The sequence below is a fragment of the Herpailurus yagouaroundi genome, unplaced genomic scaffold, assembly GCF_014898765.1.
Source record: "Herpailurus yagouaroundi ecotype Mexico unplaced genomic scaffold, PumYag 207, whole genome shotgun sequence".
Classification (NCBI taxonomy): domain Eukaryota; kingdom Metazoa; phylum Chordata; class Mammalia; order Carnivora; family Felidae; genus Herpailurus; species Herpailurus yagouaroundi.
In genome coordinates this window covers 4,632,237-4,649,080 of record NW_024412438.1, presented here as the reverse complement: position 1 = coordinate 4,649,080, position 16,844 = coordinate 4,632,237, and the positions used below count along the sequence as shown (strand labels likewise).

The 16,844-nt window shown below is 61.4% G+C and overlaps 1 protein-coding gene and 1 long non-coding RNA gene across 3 annotated transcripts; both read right to left on the bottom strand.

Annotated features, from left to right (window-relative positions):
• Nucleotides 1–305: 305 nt before the first annotated feature.
• Nucleotides 306–8,181, bottom strand: PMVK (phosphomevalonate kinase). 2 transcript variants are annotated; one of them, XM_040452770.1, is made up of 5 exons: nt 8,053–8,181; nt 6,581–6,644; nt 3,811–3,963; nt 1,548–1,677; nt 306–761 (listed from the first exon to the last, which is right to left on the bottom strand). In XM_040452770.1, the coding sequence occupies exons 1-5, from the start codon at nt 8,145–8,147 to the stop codon at nt 625–627; spliced, it is 579 nt and encodes a 192-aa protein (XP_040308704.1). In that variant the 5' UTR covers nt 8,148–8,181; the 3' UTR covers nt 306–624. The 2 variants fall into 2 exon arrangements, with proteins under 2 accessions (XP_040308704.1, XP_040308706.1); XM_040452772.1 differs by lacking the exon at nt 6,581–6,644 and having other exon boundaries at nt 8,053–8,151.
• Nucleotides 8,182–11,942: 3,761 nt separating this feature from the next.
• On the bottom strand, nt 11,943–14,242 carry LOC121015659 (uncharacterized). Its single transcript, XR_005783917.1, has 2 exons — nt 13,825–14,242; nt 11,943–12,498 (listed from the first exon to the last, which is right to left on the bottom strand). It is a non-coding gene; the product is annotated as an uncharacterized LOC121015659 (long non-coding RNA).
• Nucleotides 14,243–16,844: the final 2,602 nt, after the last annotated feature.

Here is a 16,844-nt window from a genome sequence, read left to right as displayed (position 1 = left end):
GACGGACGTGGCCGGCCGGTGAGAATCGGAAGGGGGACACGGGGACGGCCACCGCAGAAGAGGACAGGGAGGTGCCCACGGCGCCGGCGGCCCTCCAGGGCCAGGGAGCTGGCGTCGGGAACGGTGAACTGGGCGGCAGGTCTGGGCGGCGACACGCGGTTTGGTTTGGGGGCCGTGGGGGGGGGGGGGGGGGGGGGGGGGGCGGGGCACAGAGCCAGGTGCCCAGGGAGGCCAGGGCAGTGGGGCCCACAGCCACCAGGACGGGCTGTGCCCGCGTGCGGGAAAGGAGAGACGTGGGCTCTGAGTGGGCTCCGAGGCGGTTTATTAGGACCCACGCTGGGGAGCCGGGCCCCTGCCTGGAACGAGGGGCTGAGAGCGTCCCCACGGGGAGGCAGGGCCACCCACGCTCACGGGCTGGGCACTGTGGACACAGTTCAGGCACGGCCAGTCTCCTCCCAGAGAGGCGGGGCCGTCCCCTCCACAAAGAAACGAGGTCCCCGGGGCTGCCTCGACTTGCCTGGCACCTGCCAGCCCCCCAGGAACGGGGCCCCGGGCCCCTGGCCTCTCCTCACGCCAGCCGGCATCGGGGACCACGGTCCGGCAGAGGCGCCCCGGAACCCAAAGCTACAGTCTGGAGCGGACAAAGGCCACCAGGCTCTGCAGCTGCTCCTCCAGGCGCCCCGCATCCCCGTGGTTCTCCACGACCCAGTCGAAGCCCTCCAAGTCGTCCAGGCCACACTCCGACTCCGCGTCGTCCACCCCTGTGCAGGAAGCAAGGTGACGTCAGGCCCCGGCCAGCCCTGGAGGCCCGCAGGCCCCAGATGGAGCTGCCCCCGTCCTGGCCTCCCCTCTGCCACCGCCCAGCCGCACGGCCACCGCCCACAGAGGGTGGAAGGGCCTCCTGAAACCACACGAGACCACAGACGAGACGGAAGGGCGGCTCCACGTCTATCCCCACTCGGCCCTCCGGGAGGCGGCGCGAGCTACTCTCCGAACAGCGGGGCTGCTGGGCGGGCTGACCGTGACAGAAGAGAGGTCAAGTGTACGCGGAAGTGCCCACGCCCAGGAGACTGCAGTGTCAGGGGCCTAAGTTCCCCGGCCCACAGGGCCTCGGGCGGGAGCGAGGCCTCAGCGGTGTCCCAGCTGCCACAGGGCAGGTCCCGGGCTTACACCGCTGAGGCCGCCTTGCCCACCACACACAGACACTCTGTGCATCGCACGGGACGCCCACTGACCCAGCAGGCCGGCAGGCTGGGTCCCGGACACATCTCGCGAAGCCCACCCGCCTGGAGAGGACAGGGAAGGGCACCAGCCCCGGGTCATGAGGAACCTTTAGCCCGAGGACACCCTCCCCAACCCATGTTCCAATCTGGGGACGGTCCTGAGCCACAGGCCCCCAGGTTCCCTTTCACGACCCCTCGCTCACGCCCCCACAGCCTACCAGGAAGAGGGCAGGAGACCCAGACCGAGGAGGCGGGGGCCAGGGTCTACGGCGGGGTGGCGGCCGGCGTGCCAAGCCTCGGGGGCAAAGGCCGGGCACAGCTCACCTGGAGTGAACACCCAGCCCCGCTGCCGTCGGCTCTGCTCCGGGGCCACCACGCGGACCGTCTGGGTCAAAGCCCCGTAGGCCTCCCGAAACCACTGGATGTCCGACACCCTCCGCGTGTCACTCACCAGCTGCAGAAAGAGACACGGGCAGGTGACCGACACGACACGGTGTGGCAGGACAGGGCCCCAGGGAATAAGCAGGTGCATGGGGATGGGGGGCGCTATAGAGCCCAGACAGGTGTGGTCCCCTTCCCCATTCTCACCCACCGTCCCTCCTCCCTGCAGGCAGCCCTCCCTGGTCACGCAGTCCACAGCCCGCTCTGCCCACACGTGTCTGCCATCGACACACCACGTTCCGTGGTCACCGCTGAGCTGAAGACGAAGCCTCGGGCTTTGAGGCCAGATCAGCGAGTCCAACAAAGTAATTCTACAGACAGACAAACTGAGGCCAGAAACAAAAGTGCTCTAACTGGTCCCTGCTCACCAGCACTTTTCACAACCTAAGCCTGACTTTCTCAGGCCAGGGCGCCCCACCTCTCAAAGGGCCCCCATCATTCTAAGAAGATCCAAAGCCCTAACCCCAGCCTCCGAGGGCCTATGAGATCCAGCACTACTCCCGTGGCCTTCGTGCATCCACTCCGCTGCAGCCGGCCGGTCCCCTGCTCCCACACGCCAGCCACGTCCTCCTCGGGGCCCTGGCGCGTGCGGCTCCCTCTGCATGGACGAGCGCAGGCCAGGGCCCCCCATTCACGCCCATCTCCGCTCCGGCGTCCCTCCTCCGGGAGGCCTTTCCTACGGCCCGGCCCCCTTCCTGTCCCTCTGGGTCCAGACACGCTGTCCACGAAGTGCTCTTGCCACCGTCACCATCTGCCGGGAGGTTGCGTTCACTGCCTGCCCGCCCCAGGTCCACACCCGCGGCCACATCCCAGGCCCCCGCGCGCCGTGCGGCACAGGGACCCTCGGGAGCACGCGTTCGACGACTGAATCCGTGAACAGAGCGGCCGGCTGTTCCCCCTCCGACGCGGACACGTTCCGTTCACTCACCAATTACCAAACATGTGGCACAGCGAACCCGTGTGCGGGCGCGGAGGGGGCGGGAGCCAAGCGGCCGGCGCTCACCCCCTCGGGGCCCAGTCTGGGGGGCAGACGGCGGCCTCCGGTGCGGTCAGCGCTGTCTGCAGGCGCGTCAAGCTCGGCACGACCGAGACCGAACTCCCCGTCTTCTCCCCACGCCTTCCCTGCTCAGAACCACCTCCCGCCTCCCACCCTGCGGCCACGGCCCAGCGGCTCAGCCTTCGCGGCCCGAGTGGAGCCCACCGCTCTGAGCCACAGCCCCACCACCCCCTCCCAGCAGCCTCGCCTCTCCCCTGCTCAGTGGCCCCGAAGCACCAGAGCCCAGGCCTCACCTCCTGCCACGTGCCCCCCCGCCGCCCAAACACCCACTTGGCTCAGCCCCTTGTCTCCTGCAGGCTCTGCTCAGGTGACCTCGAGTGGGGGAAACCTCCCCGGCGCCCCGCAGGGCAGCAGCCCAGCCCCCCATGGAGCCCTGGACTCCTTTACTTTGCTCCTCAGTATTTCTCTTCACCCCACAGGACACGTTCTGTATCTGTTTCCGGCCTAACTCCCTCCAGCCCCAGTAATAACGTAAGCACCCCGAGGGCAGGGGCTTCATCCCGTTCTTGCACTGATACGTCCTCGAATCACCTGGAGCCGGGCCAGGTCCAAGGAGATACTACTGGCTCCCAGAGCGAGGACGGAGCGAAGGGGTGAGGTGCTGGGGGAGCACCTGGCAGCATCGCTTAGGCTCAGGTATCAGGGCAGGCTGCCTGGCGGAGGCGCCATGTAAGCGGGGCTGGAGGGAACCAGATGAGGACGGAAAGAAAGGGCGGTTCTGGCAGGCAGAACTGCACAAAGGCCGGGCCTCCAGAAGGACCTTATGTGTCTGAGGAACGGAGAGAAGGCGGGTGTAGTGACAGCCTAGGGAGCAAGAGGGCTCTCAGGGCAGCAGGGCCCGGCCATACAAAGCCTAGAGGTTTCCGTGAAGGGCTTCACTGTGGTTTGTGGGAACAACGGGACAAAGGTTCCAGACAGAGGAGTGACAAGCGTCGGGTTATTTTTAACAGGCCGTTCTGGCTGCCGGGTGACGAATGGGACACGTGGGACCAGGGCAGGAGCCAGGAGGCCACGGATGAGGAGCGGCGGGAGGCGGGGCCGGCGGGGTCACAGGCGGAAAAGGCGGAACGCTGCCCTGAGCACACTCACCCAGACGGGCTGGGAGACGCCCTCCACCACCTTCCTGCAGAAGAAGCCGGGGTCGGCCTGGCGCTTCTCCTCACCCCAGCGGATCATGTCCCTGCGGTAGGCCTCCTTGTAGGTGCTGGCGTCCAGGAGTCTCTCGAAGTCCAGGCCGTGCTCCTGCCCAAAGCACATGCACCGTCTGCACCTCCGGTCTCCGACCTCACTGGTCCCTCCTGAAACAGGAGGAGGGCGGCCCTGCCCTCCTCCCCCCCGACCCCTCCCCGGGGACCAATGCAAGGACCACGAGGTTGCCACCAGGACCCTGGGCTGCAGGGAGTAAGGAACCCCAAACAGCGGCAGATGGAAGAAAAGCCTGGGGATGATCCAGAAACCATTTCGGTGTCTTTAAGTCGTGTGATGTGCGACAGCTTGACCTCCCCAATGATTCCCGGCTTAAACTAATCCTGAAATTAGTCTGCGTCCCCTGGGCACAGGCTGAGCCTCCAACCCAAGTGGGAAATGTGAAAAAGCGCACCTCTTCTGGCCCCGTCCAGCCCCACCCCGGCCCAGGACACCTGGCGGCCCCCTCCCGCATCCCGCTGCCCCCCGCCCCGCAAGCTCCTGGCACCTGTGCAGAAACAGCAGGGGCTCCTGGGGCAGGGGGAGCTGCTTGGACCACCCCGGCCTCCCCTCCCTAGGGACACAGCCAAATGAGGGGTCCATCCAGGGCCCTGGGGCGGGCCGGGGTCTGAGACAGGTTCCAGCTCCTCTCCTCACTCCCCGCAGCTCCACCCTCTTGGACTCAGTTTCTCCCCTGCAAACTGAAGGGCCACGACCGACCGTGCAAGTCCAGTCACCTTCCTGTGCCCTGCCCAAGGTGAGGCCGGCAGCCACCTCCTGTCTGTAAACTGGTTTCCCACGCTCTCTAGCAGAGGGAGGGAGAGTGGCCGCCAGGAGCTGTAGGTTCTGTGTTTCCATTAGATTTCTCATTGTGACTTGAGAAACCCAACGCGTTAAACGTTTCATTTTGGATTTTTTTTTTTTTTTAAGTATGCTCCACACCCAACACGGGGCCTGAACTCACAACCCTGAGGTCAAGAGTCACGTGCTCTTCCCACTGAGCCACCCAGATGCCAGTGGAATTGTTTTTAGTGGGAATAGGAGTGGTACAGGGGTAGGCTGGCCTATCCGTTTCCTATTGAGGTTTTTAAGATGCAAACTCCTGCCCACGCCACACCCACGCCAGCCTGGCTCGTAGGTCTGGAGTGGGGGCTGATCTGGGAACTCTGGAGCATAGATCAGTGGTTTTCCAACTACTCCTCAGAACCCTGGGGTTCCCCAGAAGTGCCCAGGCCCCAGGGGGACAGGCCGAGAGCCCCCTCCTCCACCCTCTGTCTCCCTGCACCTCCCCCACCAGAGACCCTCAGGTCTGTCTACTGGGTACCAGGAACTTCCTCCTCTAACGTCATTTGGGAAAGGTTCCCACTAAAAAAATCTTAGGGGCACCTGGGTGGCTCAGCTGGCTGAGCGTCTGGCTCTTGACTGCGGTTCAGGTCATGATCTCATGGTTTGTGGGTTCAAGCCCCATGTCTGGGCTCTGCCTGGGACTGTCTCTCTCCTGTTCTCTCTGCTCCTCCCCTGCTTATGCTCTCTCAAAATAAAAAAATAAATAATAAATGAATTAATTTTAAAACCACTCACCTGTTATCCCCAGGACCCGCCAGGCTGCTACAATGCTACAGTGATCCCCTACCTCCTACAAATGGGTCTGTTTAGCTGGTGGGAGAAAACCAAAAGGCACAGGAGAATACTGCCATGCATATGGACTGATGCATGGAAGGGGGGGCCAGATTCATTCTGTGTGGCCCCAGAAGACCAGACTCGGGCCAACTGACCAAAGTGCACCTAGAAGTCAAGGGCAGAAATCTAAGCAATGGGGGCTCCTCACTGCATGGGAAGCTGGTCTGACCCTCTAGCCTCCCTGTCTGAAAGCTAAGGCTCTAAAAGTTCCCATTTAGTTTTTACAATCCTTTTTCTTTTTCAATGCTTATTTATTTTTGAGAGAGAAAAAGAGAGAGAACACGTGTGCGTGCAAATAGGGCAGGAGCAGAGACAGAAGGGGGACACAGAATGCCAAGCAGGCTCTGAGCTGTCAGCACGGAGCCCGACGCGGGGCTCCAACTCACGAGCTGTGAGATCATGACCTGAGCTGAAGTCGAACGCTTAACCGACTGAGCCACCCAGGCGCCCCTACAATCCTTTTTTTTTTTTTTTTTTTTCTTTAAATCCACATGGTCCAAAATTCAAAAGTTACGTATTTGTTTAGAGTGAAAACTCTCTGCCCGGCCCCTGCTTGCCCCTTCCTGGAGGCACCCAGTGACAGTGGCCTGTGTACCCTGCCCAGGCTTCACACAGCCCCAGCACTGGCAACAGTGAACACAAGGAGGGCCCCCCACAGATATCGGTTACGTGGCTGAATGTGTAAGCAAACGTTTTCAGAAGTCTCCTCCGTTTACGTATAAATGGAGTATTCCCTATGCACGTTTCTACATCTTGCTTTCTTCACTTAATGATCATCTTGACAACTCAGGTGATTACATTTCTAAGGGGAGAATCCCAGCTCAAGTCTGAAGCGTTTCCTGGATACGCTCTGGGGGAGGGGGCCGGAAGCGAGTGACAAGGTGAAAATGGCCCCAAACGGTCCAGCACGCTGCCAACGGTAGTCACAGAGACCCTGCCAGTGACCACAGCAGGCTCCTTCCAACCCACCAAATGCCGCGAGGCCGCCACCTACCCGCGCGTACTGCTCCTTGAGTGGCCCGGACAGCCGCAGGACAGCGCAGACATCAGCTCCGAGCCTACAGGACAGGGAGGTCCAAGCCCAGTTAACCCAGTTTCCAGACGAGGCTGGAAGGGGATGGAAGTCTCCTTCCTTTTCTAAAGTAAGCTCCACACCTAACGTGGGCCTCGAACCCGTGACCCTGATATCCACAGTCACAGGGTCTACGGACTGAGCCAGCCGGGCGCCCCTCTGCGGTTGCGTTTCTGCTACCAGTGTCCGTAACTGTCAACGTCTCATCCTCCCTGACCCTAACTGCTCAGCTACGAAGCGGAACAGCACTCTCTGTTCGGTCTCCTACAGGATTATTGCCAAACTGGAATGGGAGAGGTCTGCTCACAGGCAGAACATTACAATCACACTGTGCACGGCCGCCACCAGCGATGTTCTGGCTCGATGAGGTCACTGCTGGGCCCTTGAACTAGTTTTCTCACGGCCCGGGTGTATCCGTGTGCACGGACTTGGTCATCACAACAGAATTCACTCGCTCCTTCAGTTGTTTGACGTACTCAACCCACCGCCTGTTGGGTGCTGTGTCTGGACCCAGGTACGCCGTCCCCGCCCTGACCATGAGGTGCTGACACTTGCACTCAAACACTGACACAGTGAGACAGGCGTTCTTAGCTCTATGCTTCACACGAGGAAACGGAGGCAGAGTGAGACCCGATACACTCAAAACAACACTGCAAGTAATGAAGCCAATATAGATAAAGTGCAAATACCAGCCAGCATTTACTTCCTGTGCCTTTACTAGATGGCAAGAATTGTTCTGAGCCCTTCACGTGCATTATCTCATGTCATCCTTTCAACCACCCTATCTTTAGCCCCATTTCACAGAGGACAAAACTGAGACAAGGAGTGGAGGAGAATGCTGTGCAAGGTCACAGGGGAACATGTGGGGAGTCGGGGTGCGAATTCCAAGAGTCCAACTGCACACACTGCTCCTGTCCACTGACTGACTCCTGTGCTGGGGACAAGGAGAAGGGCAAGCAGGAAAGGTGGTAGGACCCTTGTGCGGAGCCAGAGGCGACCTCTGCCCCGGGTCCCCTCCCCCACAACCTCGTCGACCCCTGTGGTGCACCCCCCCCCCAGCAGCAACGCCTGGTCCCCCACCCACCGGCGTGCGCCCACGCTTTGCGATCCTAGCTCTCGTCCAGCACAACCGCTCTACCACGACGTTCAGGGTAAACAGACTCAAGCTGAATCTGAATCCTGGATCTACGGATCCCTTGGTGACCCCCCACCTTTCAGAGCACCCTCAGCTACTAACACCCCAACAGGGAACCTATCAAAGGAATCTTGGGGTTCGACGGGATCGCGCACGGAGGACTCCACGACCCCCGACCACGGAGCGGCCGCCCCTGCAGTTGTCGGGCCGCGGCCGACCCCACCCCAAGCCCAGCGTCCGCGCCCCGCCCCGCAGACACCTGCTCCGCAGCGCCTCGGCCACGAAGTCCTTCCCGGACTTCCTCTTCCCGCTGAACAGCAGCACCAGGCGCGGGGCGCCTGCTTGCGGGGCCATGCCGTCCCCCACCCCGCCGCCCGGGCACCCGGCCACCCGGCCACCCCGCCGCCCCGCGGTCCTCTCCGCTCCGACGCGAGTACTCCGAGAGCTACTCCTGCGCAGCCGCGGAGAGGCCTGTCCGTGGGCACGTCCACCGCCAAACGCCGAGGGGGGGGCGTGGCTCTCAGGGCGGCCTTCGCCCGAAAGACGCTCCCCCACAGGGATCACTTGGAACGGCCCGGCCCCGCCCAGAGCCTGACGTCACCTGGACACAACCATTCCCCTTGTAGCGGGGACGTCTCTAAATTTCCCGAGGTGAGCGTCACGTTGCCTACCACCCAACCCTACAAACATTATGGGAAACGATCAAACGAGATCACGCTGAAAAGGTCTGCGAACCCGCCTCCTTATTTGTGCAACGCAACGCATGTGTTCAAGCTAATCTGTCTGTACCCCGCAGTGAATGTGGGTCCTCCCGGAAGCCACCCGCGGCTGAGGCGCCGGGGGGCGTGGTCGTGACGTCACGCGGGGAGGGGCTTGGGCCGGCGCTCGCGTGGCCGGCCGCGCGGGTTTGGAGGCCCCGCCTGCTCTTCCCCAGGGAAGTGCGGGGACCCGCCGCAAAGTGCTGACCCCGACGGGGTGGGCTCTGGGGCTTGGAGGCCAGCCCCGGACGGGATTGCCTAGCTTTATGCGGAGTCCAGTCGGGAGCTGCGAGGGTCTGTCCCCTCCTTGAAGGCCCGCCACAGTGAAAGCCGGTCCCAGAGGAGTAAGCGCGGTGGCCTTCAGCCCGGACCTTGGGCCCGCATCTCTGAGCTCGTCAGAACGGATCCCGGAGCCCATTCCTGCGAGCCACAGAGTCACTCAAGGAGAAGGGGGGAGAGGACGCCGGACCCGCGTGGGAGGAGCCGGAAAACACGGCACAGGAGCGATGAAGGAATCCCATGGGTCAGATGCAAAAAGGACGGTCTCCAGGAAGGTCTTTTTTTTTTTTTTTTTTGAAGCAACTCTGAGATCATGCACTCATCAGTGCGCTTAGAAGGCAGCCCCAAGTGGGGTTTTAATCCCAGCTCGGACACTTCTCAGGTCACCCTGGTTCATCACTGGTAACGCCCACCTCACAGGGTTGCCTTGAGAAGGAAATGGGAAAAACACAATGTAATTAAAACCCTTTGTAAATTCTCAAGCGTCATCCAGATGTGGAGTTGTTATTTATGCTGAGCACGGTGTGGTTTTAGAATTCAGCACAGGATCCGATCTCCCAGCCCACCTTCACAGAAAGCTCAGATCCCTCCTCTTCTGTCACTAGAAAGGACTCCGAACTGCCCCCCACTTTCTTTTTCACCTGACTCAGACCTCACTCCTGCCTTTCCTATCCCCGCTGGAATTCCCTACTGATGATCAGAACATCCTAACCTCTTACAGCTTCTCTCCTGCTCCCTGCCTCAACTGTGTCTCACTGTCCCCGGCTGCCCTCTCGCGTAGAGTCTTATCCACCCCCCCCCCCCCCCCCCCCCCCAGCCCTCAGATCTCAGCATAGTGTCTGTGGCCTCCTTCCTTCCCATATCAGCTTCCTGACCTTCACTCCCATGCCTCTTGGGAAACTCCAGCTCCTACAAGGCTCATAGCTACCGGGCTGGGTGGCCTTTGCCCTCCTCAGTGCTGACAGCCACCAATCCTGGCACCTGTTTCCATTCAGGCAGCTTAGCCACAGGCTCCCGTCACCACTGTCTGTGATCTTCCTGCCTGCTTGGTCTGACCGCTCCGTCCCTTGGCCTCAGACACCAGCTCCCATGGAGCCTTGCCACCCCCCAGAGCCATCCAGCCTGCAAATTTGCACACTCAGCCACCTTGGTCTCCAAGGTCACCTGCTCAGATAGTCCCCAGAGCAGTGCTTCCCTCTCAGGGACACATTAGCCCTTGAGACTCTGTTGTATGACATCGCCTCTTCCCTCCACAACCAAAAAGAACTCACAAGAGTCAGCAGGTGTGAGACGACAGGCGGGGGACGCTGCAGACAATGAGGCAGGAAAGAGGGAGGAACAGGACTGTCCGCAGGGGCACAGACAAGCCGGGAGGGAGTGGCCAGAAGCCTGGGGGGGGGGGGGGGGCGGTGAGAAGCTGGGGATGCCAGACACACTGCCTCACGGGGCTGCCTCACGGGGCTTCCAGAAGCTGATGCTTGAGGAAGCAGGTGCTGGCCTTGGACCACAGAGCAGTGGCCCCACGACTCAGGAACACAATTATCCCAGAGGGTCACCCCTCACTAAAAAGGCAGACCGTCTGGGGGGCACCTGGGGGGCTCAGCCAGTTAGGGGTCTGACCCTTGATTTCGGCTCAGGTCGTGATGTCATGGTTCATGGGATTGAGCCCCACGTCCGGCTCTGTGCTGACAATGTGGAGCCTGCTTGGGATTCTCTCTCTCTCTCTCTCTCTCTCTCTCTCTCTTCTCTGCGCCTCCCTCTGCTCACACATTCTCTCACACAAAGTAAGTAAATAACAAAAAAATAAAAATAAAGAGAGGTTTGCTTCACTGACCCAGAAGACGGCTCGGAAGTCAAGTCCAGGCCTATTGGAGGAAGCCCGCTCGCGGTGTCACCAAACCCAGAACAGTTTGAGCCCGCAGGGGACCAGGGCCTACACTCCTGCGGAGCCCAGAGGAGGGAGGGAGGGAGGAGGCGGGCACCGCCCGGGGGGGGGGGGGGGAGCCCTGATCGGCACCACGGTCCACCCCTGCGAGGCCAGCCTGCCCCATAGATGCCACCGAGGCTCAGTGGCACCACCGGTTACCCTTCCGCTTCTGGCTCCTCTTCCTGTGGCCGTTGTGCAGCTGACCCAGCGCCGTCCTGCACCAGCGCCTGTGACAGGGGCCTTCTGTGCTCGATGACCGTGGCCTCGGGGGGGCCGTGCAGCGGGGCAGGTGAGGCAGAGCGTGGGGCGGAAGGAGGGCCAAAGAGGAAGAGAAGAGAGGCAGTCTGAGTCCTTGGGAGCTGAGGGAGAGAAGTCCGTTCATTCGTTCACGCGTTCGTTCATTCAATGTCTGTAAATGCCTGAGACGCACCAGGTACCACTTGAGCTGGGACAGTGAGCGAACCAGAGCCTGCTCAAAGAGCATTTGTTCCCCTGAGGGACCGGCAACGATAAAGCAGCTTTAAAATAGAGCGTGAGAAATTTCATCCCCAAACTGGAGAGGGGAACAGACATAAATTAACATCCGCCTGATGCTCTGATAGAAGCTGTAAGTGGCTCTAAGTGGCACCATCGCGTGGTTCCCCCTGCCTGAAATACCCTTCCGGCTGTCTTTCTGGGGAGCAGACTCTGAGTTGTACTTCAGCACTTAGCCTGTGACGCCTCCTCCCCGCCTCCCCACCCCTCTGCCTTGGATCCCTGCTTCCTATGCTCCTGACATACCTCACGCTCACCTCACACTACGCTTACCACTTACTCCCACATCCCCCCCCCCATAGGTAAGAGTTACTATTTCCTGAGCGTTTACTACGTGCCAGACATTTATTTCCTCAATCATGTGACATAAACACTACTATCCCTACTGAAAGATGAGGCAACTTTAAGTGGCGCGATTATTAAATTTTTTCAAGTGTATTTATTTTGAGAGAGAGACAGTGTGAGCAGGGGAGGGGCAGAGAGAGAGAGAGAATCCCAAGCAATATCCGTGCCTCCAGTGCAGAGCCTGACGTGGGGCTCGAACCCACGAAACCCTGAGATCATGACCTGAGCCGAAACCAAGAGTTGGACGCTTAACCGGCTGAGCCTCCCGGGCGCCCCGAAGTGTCGCAATTATGATGAGGCTCATTATGATCGAGACACTTGCCCAGATATCTAGTAAATAGATTACCCCCCGGGATCACTCCGGAGAGAAGGGGCAAAACGCTTCTAAACACACAGGTGGACGGTCAGAGACTTACGACCCGTCCCCTCCGTGACCCGCCTTTCCTAAGTTGCTAAGTGCTCAGTAAGGGTGAACCCAGAGGAAGGACAAGGCACCGGCCAGCTCTGAGTTTGTAAGTTCTCCGGCTTTAAGAAACGCCACACGCCGACATCCCTGGAGGCGGGAGGCGTCGAACCTCTCGCTGGACAGTGTACCCTCCCAAAAGACCAACAGAAAGTTGGATTCCCCTGCTCAGTCCTCGGTCTCTGGATTATCTCCGTCGCTGTGAGGCAAGTGTGTGACCTTTGCTCTTGCGGCTGCAGCGTTCAGAGAGCACGTAGCAGAGTCTGTCGGCACCTCCAACTCCAGCTCCCGGCTGATCTCACCCAGAACGCCGGGCAAAGCAGGGACCCTCCGATGTTCAAAAGAAACAAGCTCTAAAAAGTCAGCTAGTCTGCCCATGGATGGTGGCCGCGGCTCAATCTGGAATACGACGCAAGAACAAACGTGATTTTTGCTTAAGCAAGCCCTATACCCGTGGGGGGCTTGACCTCATGAGCCAGAGACCAGGAGTCGTGGGCTCCACCGACCCAGCTGGGCGCCCTTAAACAAAGCTTTTTTTTTTTTTAAATAAAGATTCAGGATTTAGAAAAATCTTTTTGTTCTGTGAGATTATCATGTACTGAATGCCAGCTTTGGAGCTGGGGACTGGCCCCACTTCAGCCGTTGAAGAGCGATGTGTTGCTTTCATTCATGTCACCGGTTTTCACTATCTTCGAGACAGACGCTGGCATTTACTCTCAAAATGAGATGGACAGACTCGGCTCCAAACCAGGAGCTAGAAGTGGCCAAGCTGGCTCTGCGTGGCAGCCAGGGGGACCTCCGGGATCCTCCCCCCCCAGCCCCGCCTCGGCCTGCAGTGTAGGTCCTCACCTGTGTCCCTCCCCAGGCTGCCAGAAGGCAGGTCTGGTGGCGCCAGCGGGGCCAGGCCTGGGGAAGCACTGCATGAGCCACGATAAATAAATGAATGAGCAAATGGATGGCTCTTTGGGGGAGAGTCTGGAGGCCAGGCCTTTGCTCTGGAGGCTCCGAGGGCGTTTGCAGGCACCCTCAAGGCCGAGCCTCGGAACCCCACACCCCATCGTTCCGGTCCCGGGGCGGGTACCCCCCGCCTCCGCCCCGCTGCAGTCCTCCACGGGCAGCCTCCTGTCTGTCTGGCTGCCGCTCCTGCTCCTCCGAGTGGCGGAGGGGACACCAGACGTCCCTACAGCACCAGCACGAGCCACCCATGGGTGACTTCAAAGCTCAAGGGCAGAGGGAGGAAGAACCGGTTCCCCCAGACCTTGCCTTACAAGCTTGAGGAGTGGAGGGGGCGGGGGCGGGGGGGGGGGGGGGAACAGGGGACGCTTAGGGGTTGACAGCCAAGGGCTCCAGCCCCAACCCGCCTCTAGCAAGCTTCGTGACCCCAGACAAGTCATTTCTCTTTCTGGGCCTCGCTTCTCACTCTGAACCAGAGGCTGGCTTCATGCCTGTGAAGGGCCCCTCTGGAGCCAGCCTCCTCCTGCCCACAAGCTGGGGCGCATAAGGGGCCGCGGTGGCCAGAGAGGAAGTGCCACAGGGCCAGGTACCCACGTGGCTGGGTGGGAGCTCGGGCTTCCCGGCCTGGGGCCTCCTGGGGAAGGTGGACAGTGCCCGCGGATGGTCTTGGTCGCCGTCCAGCTGTGACAGGACCATAGGCAAGCCACCTCCTCTCTGTCTCTCTCTCTCTCTCTCTCTTACTTGTCTGTAAGAGGGTACTGACGGTCTTACCCTCTCTAACGTCTGCTTGTCCGTGAGATGGGAGAGCCAAAAAGTCTGTGGCCCAGGCGGGTAAGGGGCGCCGGTCTCTGGGCAGGCCTCACGCCACGTGGGGTTTCTGCAAGGGCCGGAGGCCACGTTCCGGATGAGCCGGCGTGGCGGGTCTGTTTGGTCTGTGGGTGACTGACGTTGCAAAGGGGGCTAATCCTTCCTCTCCACGGTGCACGGCTTAAGTTTCTGCCTTCCCTGCCCCAGCCTGGCAACCTGTCCCTCTGACCCTCAGCAGACAGGTCACTCCCCCTGCGGGCCATTCCCCCCACCCTTCAGGCTCAGTAAGGTTAAGAGTCTGACACTGGTTGGAACTTCTCCAAGGGGGCCCTGACTTGGGGGGGTGGGGAGAGGGGACGCACAGCGGGGGAGCAGTGAGGGACCTGCTGGGAGGCTGGCTGCCCCCCCATATCTGGCAAAATCAAGCCCAGCTGCCTTCCCCTCTCCACCCCACCCCCCCCACCCTGACAAGACCAGCCCTGCCCCTCCTCCTCTACCAGCACTGCAGGGGGGCGGGGGAACTGCTCAACCACCTGTGCCAGGGCTGGGAAACCCAGCATGTCCTCGACCGCCCGCTTTCCCCTGGCCTTGTCCCATCCAGGCCTGGGCCACTCGAACTCGCTACTCCGGCCACGTTGCCTCTCTCCCAGGCTGTTGGCTGACACCTTGAAACTACCCCGATGTCACATCCTGGCCGCCCGCTGCACAGCGCCCAGGCCTACCGGCCCTAGTACAGGCGCCCAGCCTCCACTGCCCGTGGCAAAGCCCCTCCTTAGACTTGCAGGTGGGCCTGTGAGAGAACGGTGAGCATGAACTTAACCATCTGGCCCCAAGGCTATTCCCCCTCCCCGGGCCTCACCTCTACCCTCATGGCAAATCCTACTGTCCTTCAAAGTCCAGGTCAGAGGCCAGCCTTCCCTCCTCTTCACGCCCTGCTGACTCCTCCCTGGCAGCGTGAAGAGAGAATTCTGCCTGTTAAATCCATCCAGCTGCTTGCAGGGGCGGGGGAGGGGGGGGGCGGTGCGGGCAGCACTGGGGTCTGCACAGCACGCGGCAGAGTGAGATGCAAGCTGGCACCCCTCCCCCGCCCCTGCCAGCTCCTGCCAGGCGGTTTGGGAAGATGCTCTCGGTGTCCACTGTACCGATGGGGAAGCTCACCCTGAAAGCAAGGGGGCGCCCGGCCTGAGGCCCGCAGGTGGGAGCCGGCGGGGACCCGAGACTGGTTTCCCCCATCTTAGCTTGCTCAGACCAAAGGTCTGGTTAGAGGAGACCTGGGCGGAGCCTCCATCGGGCCCAGAATGAAGAGGAGGGGCTGAGCGGGGTGGGGCCTCTTCTGGAAGCTGAGGCCGGAAGCTGCCCAGCAGGCAGGTTATCTCAGCGGTAAAATGGGAAGGGAGGGGGCTGCTGTCGTCGGGGTTCAGGGCTAGGCAGCCCGGCCCCGCCCTGCAGCTCCCCTACCAGCCCCCCCGTAAGCACGTGCAGGTGAGGGCCCCGGGCACCCCTGCATCAGGGTGGCCCCGGGAGGTCCCTCAGGCAACAGCTGGCCTGGCAGAGGCGGCTGGGAGAGCGTCTTGGGAGGAACACACCCCCCTGACCTACCTTCAAGGAGCTTCTGGGGAGCGGGGGGTGCCGGCCCCAAGCTCACCCAGGACCACATCTCTGCCTCCAGAATGGGTGATGGGAAGCAGTAGGGAGAGGAGGCAGGGGGACTCCAGGGGCGGTAAGGGCTGGCAGGGGCACCAGCGAGGGAAGGCGGGGCTGAGGGCAGCGGGGAAAGGGCAGTGGAGGAGCCTGGGCAGGGGTGAGGGGCAGGGATGGCGGACTAGGGGACAGATGAGAAGTGAGTTTGGGGACCGGCCAAAAGAAGCAGGAGGCCCAAGGGGGCGCCCCTGACTCATGTGATTCTCCCAAGTTGCCCCTTGCCCCTGGGGCTGAGCTCTTAGCTGGGGGGGAGGGGTGGAAGGTCTCAGAGGAAAGGGCAGAAAGGTCCAGAGCTTAAACTGGAGGGGTCCAGACCAGACCCTGGGGGGCCACGCATGGCTGGGGGCAGACGCCAGTGGGTTCGCTCCCAGGTTCCCCCACCCCTGTGGGTACCAGCCAGAGCTGCTGTGGGTACACGAGGGTGACAGAGAGAGGGGCCTCGTGTCCTGTGATGGGGGTGAGGATCACCTACCTAGGCCAGCCCAGACACAGGGTGGCCACCGGGCAGTGGCCCTGGTGTCCTGACCGTCCCCAACAGACCCCTGGGGCTCCTGGCTCTCTTGGTCTCTCGGATACAGGGGACACAGCGGCTTCGGAGACCTCAGACCCAGCTCAGCGCTCCTACTCCCTGAGGGGCTAAGAGGGGCAGGGGGCTTGGGGACCCTTCCCAGCCTCCCCCAGACTTTGTGATGCTTTTCAGACCCTGAAAAGCCCCAAGCACCCACAACCTCTGGGAACCCAGGGAGGCCAGGCTGTACCCCCTCCCCTGAAGCCAGGCCCCTCCCCGGATGAGGAATCTGGCCTCCCTTCTAGCCTGAACCCCTGCCCTGGAGACTCAAGCTGACCAGTCAGCTGTTCACGCAGCATAAATTCTGAGCACCTGCAAGCGGTGAGAAAGGTGAACAGGATAAAAAGGCATCCTCAAGAGGGGACGACGGTCTGCGGAGGGGACGAGGGCCCGTGGAGGGGACAACAGTCCACAGAGGGGATGAGGGTCCAGAGGGGATGAGGGTCTGTGGAGGGGATGAGGGCCCACGGAGGAGGCGAGGGTCCATGGAGGGGACGACAGTCCGCAGAGGGGATGAGGGTCCAGAGGGGACGACAGTCCGTGGAGGCGACGAGGGTCCACGGGGGGGGCGGGGGGTGAGGGTCCATGGAGGGGACGACAGTCCACAGAGGGGGCGCCTCCTCACACATACCCTGTGCTCCTGGTTCAGCCCCCAGCCAGAGGCCCGCAGGAGCCCATTGGCTCACAGTCCTCCGACAGCCAGCGGTCCCTCCTG

Coding starts and splice junctions, on each gene's coding strand:
- PMVK (XM_040452770.1), bottom strand. CDS start 8,147: ATGGCCCCGCAAGCAGGCGCCCCGCGCCTGGTGCTGCTGTTCAGCGGG. Junction 6,645..8,052: donor GCCGAGGCGCTGCGGAGCAG/GTGTCTGCGGGG, acceptor CCTGTCCTGTAG/GCTCGGAGCTGATGTCTGCG. Junction 1,678..3,810: donor GCGTCTCCCAGCCCGTCTGG/GTGAGTGTGCTC, acceptor CTCTTTCTGCAG/CTGGTGAGTGACACGCGGAG.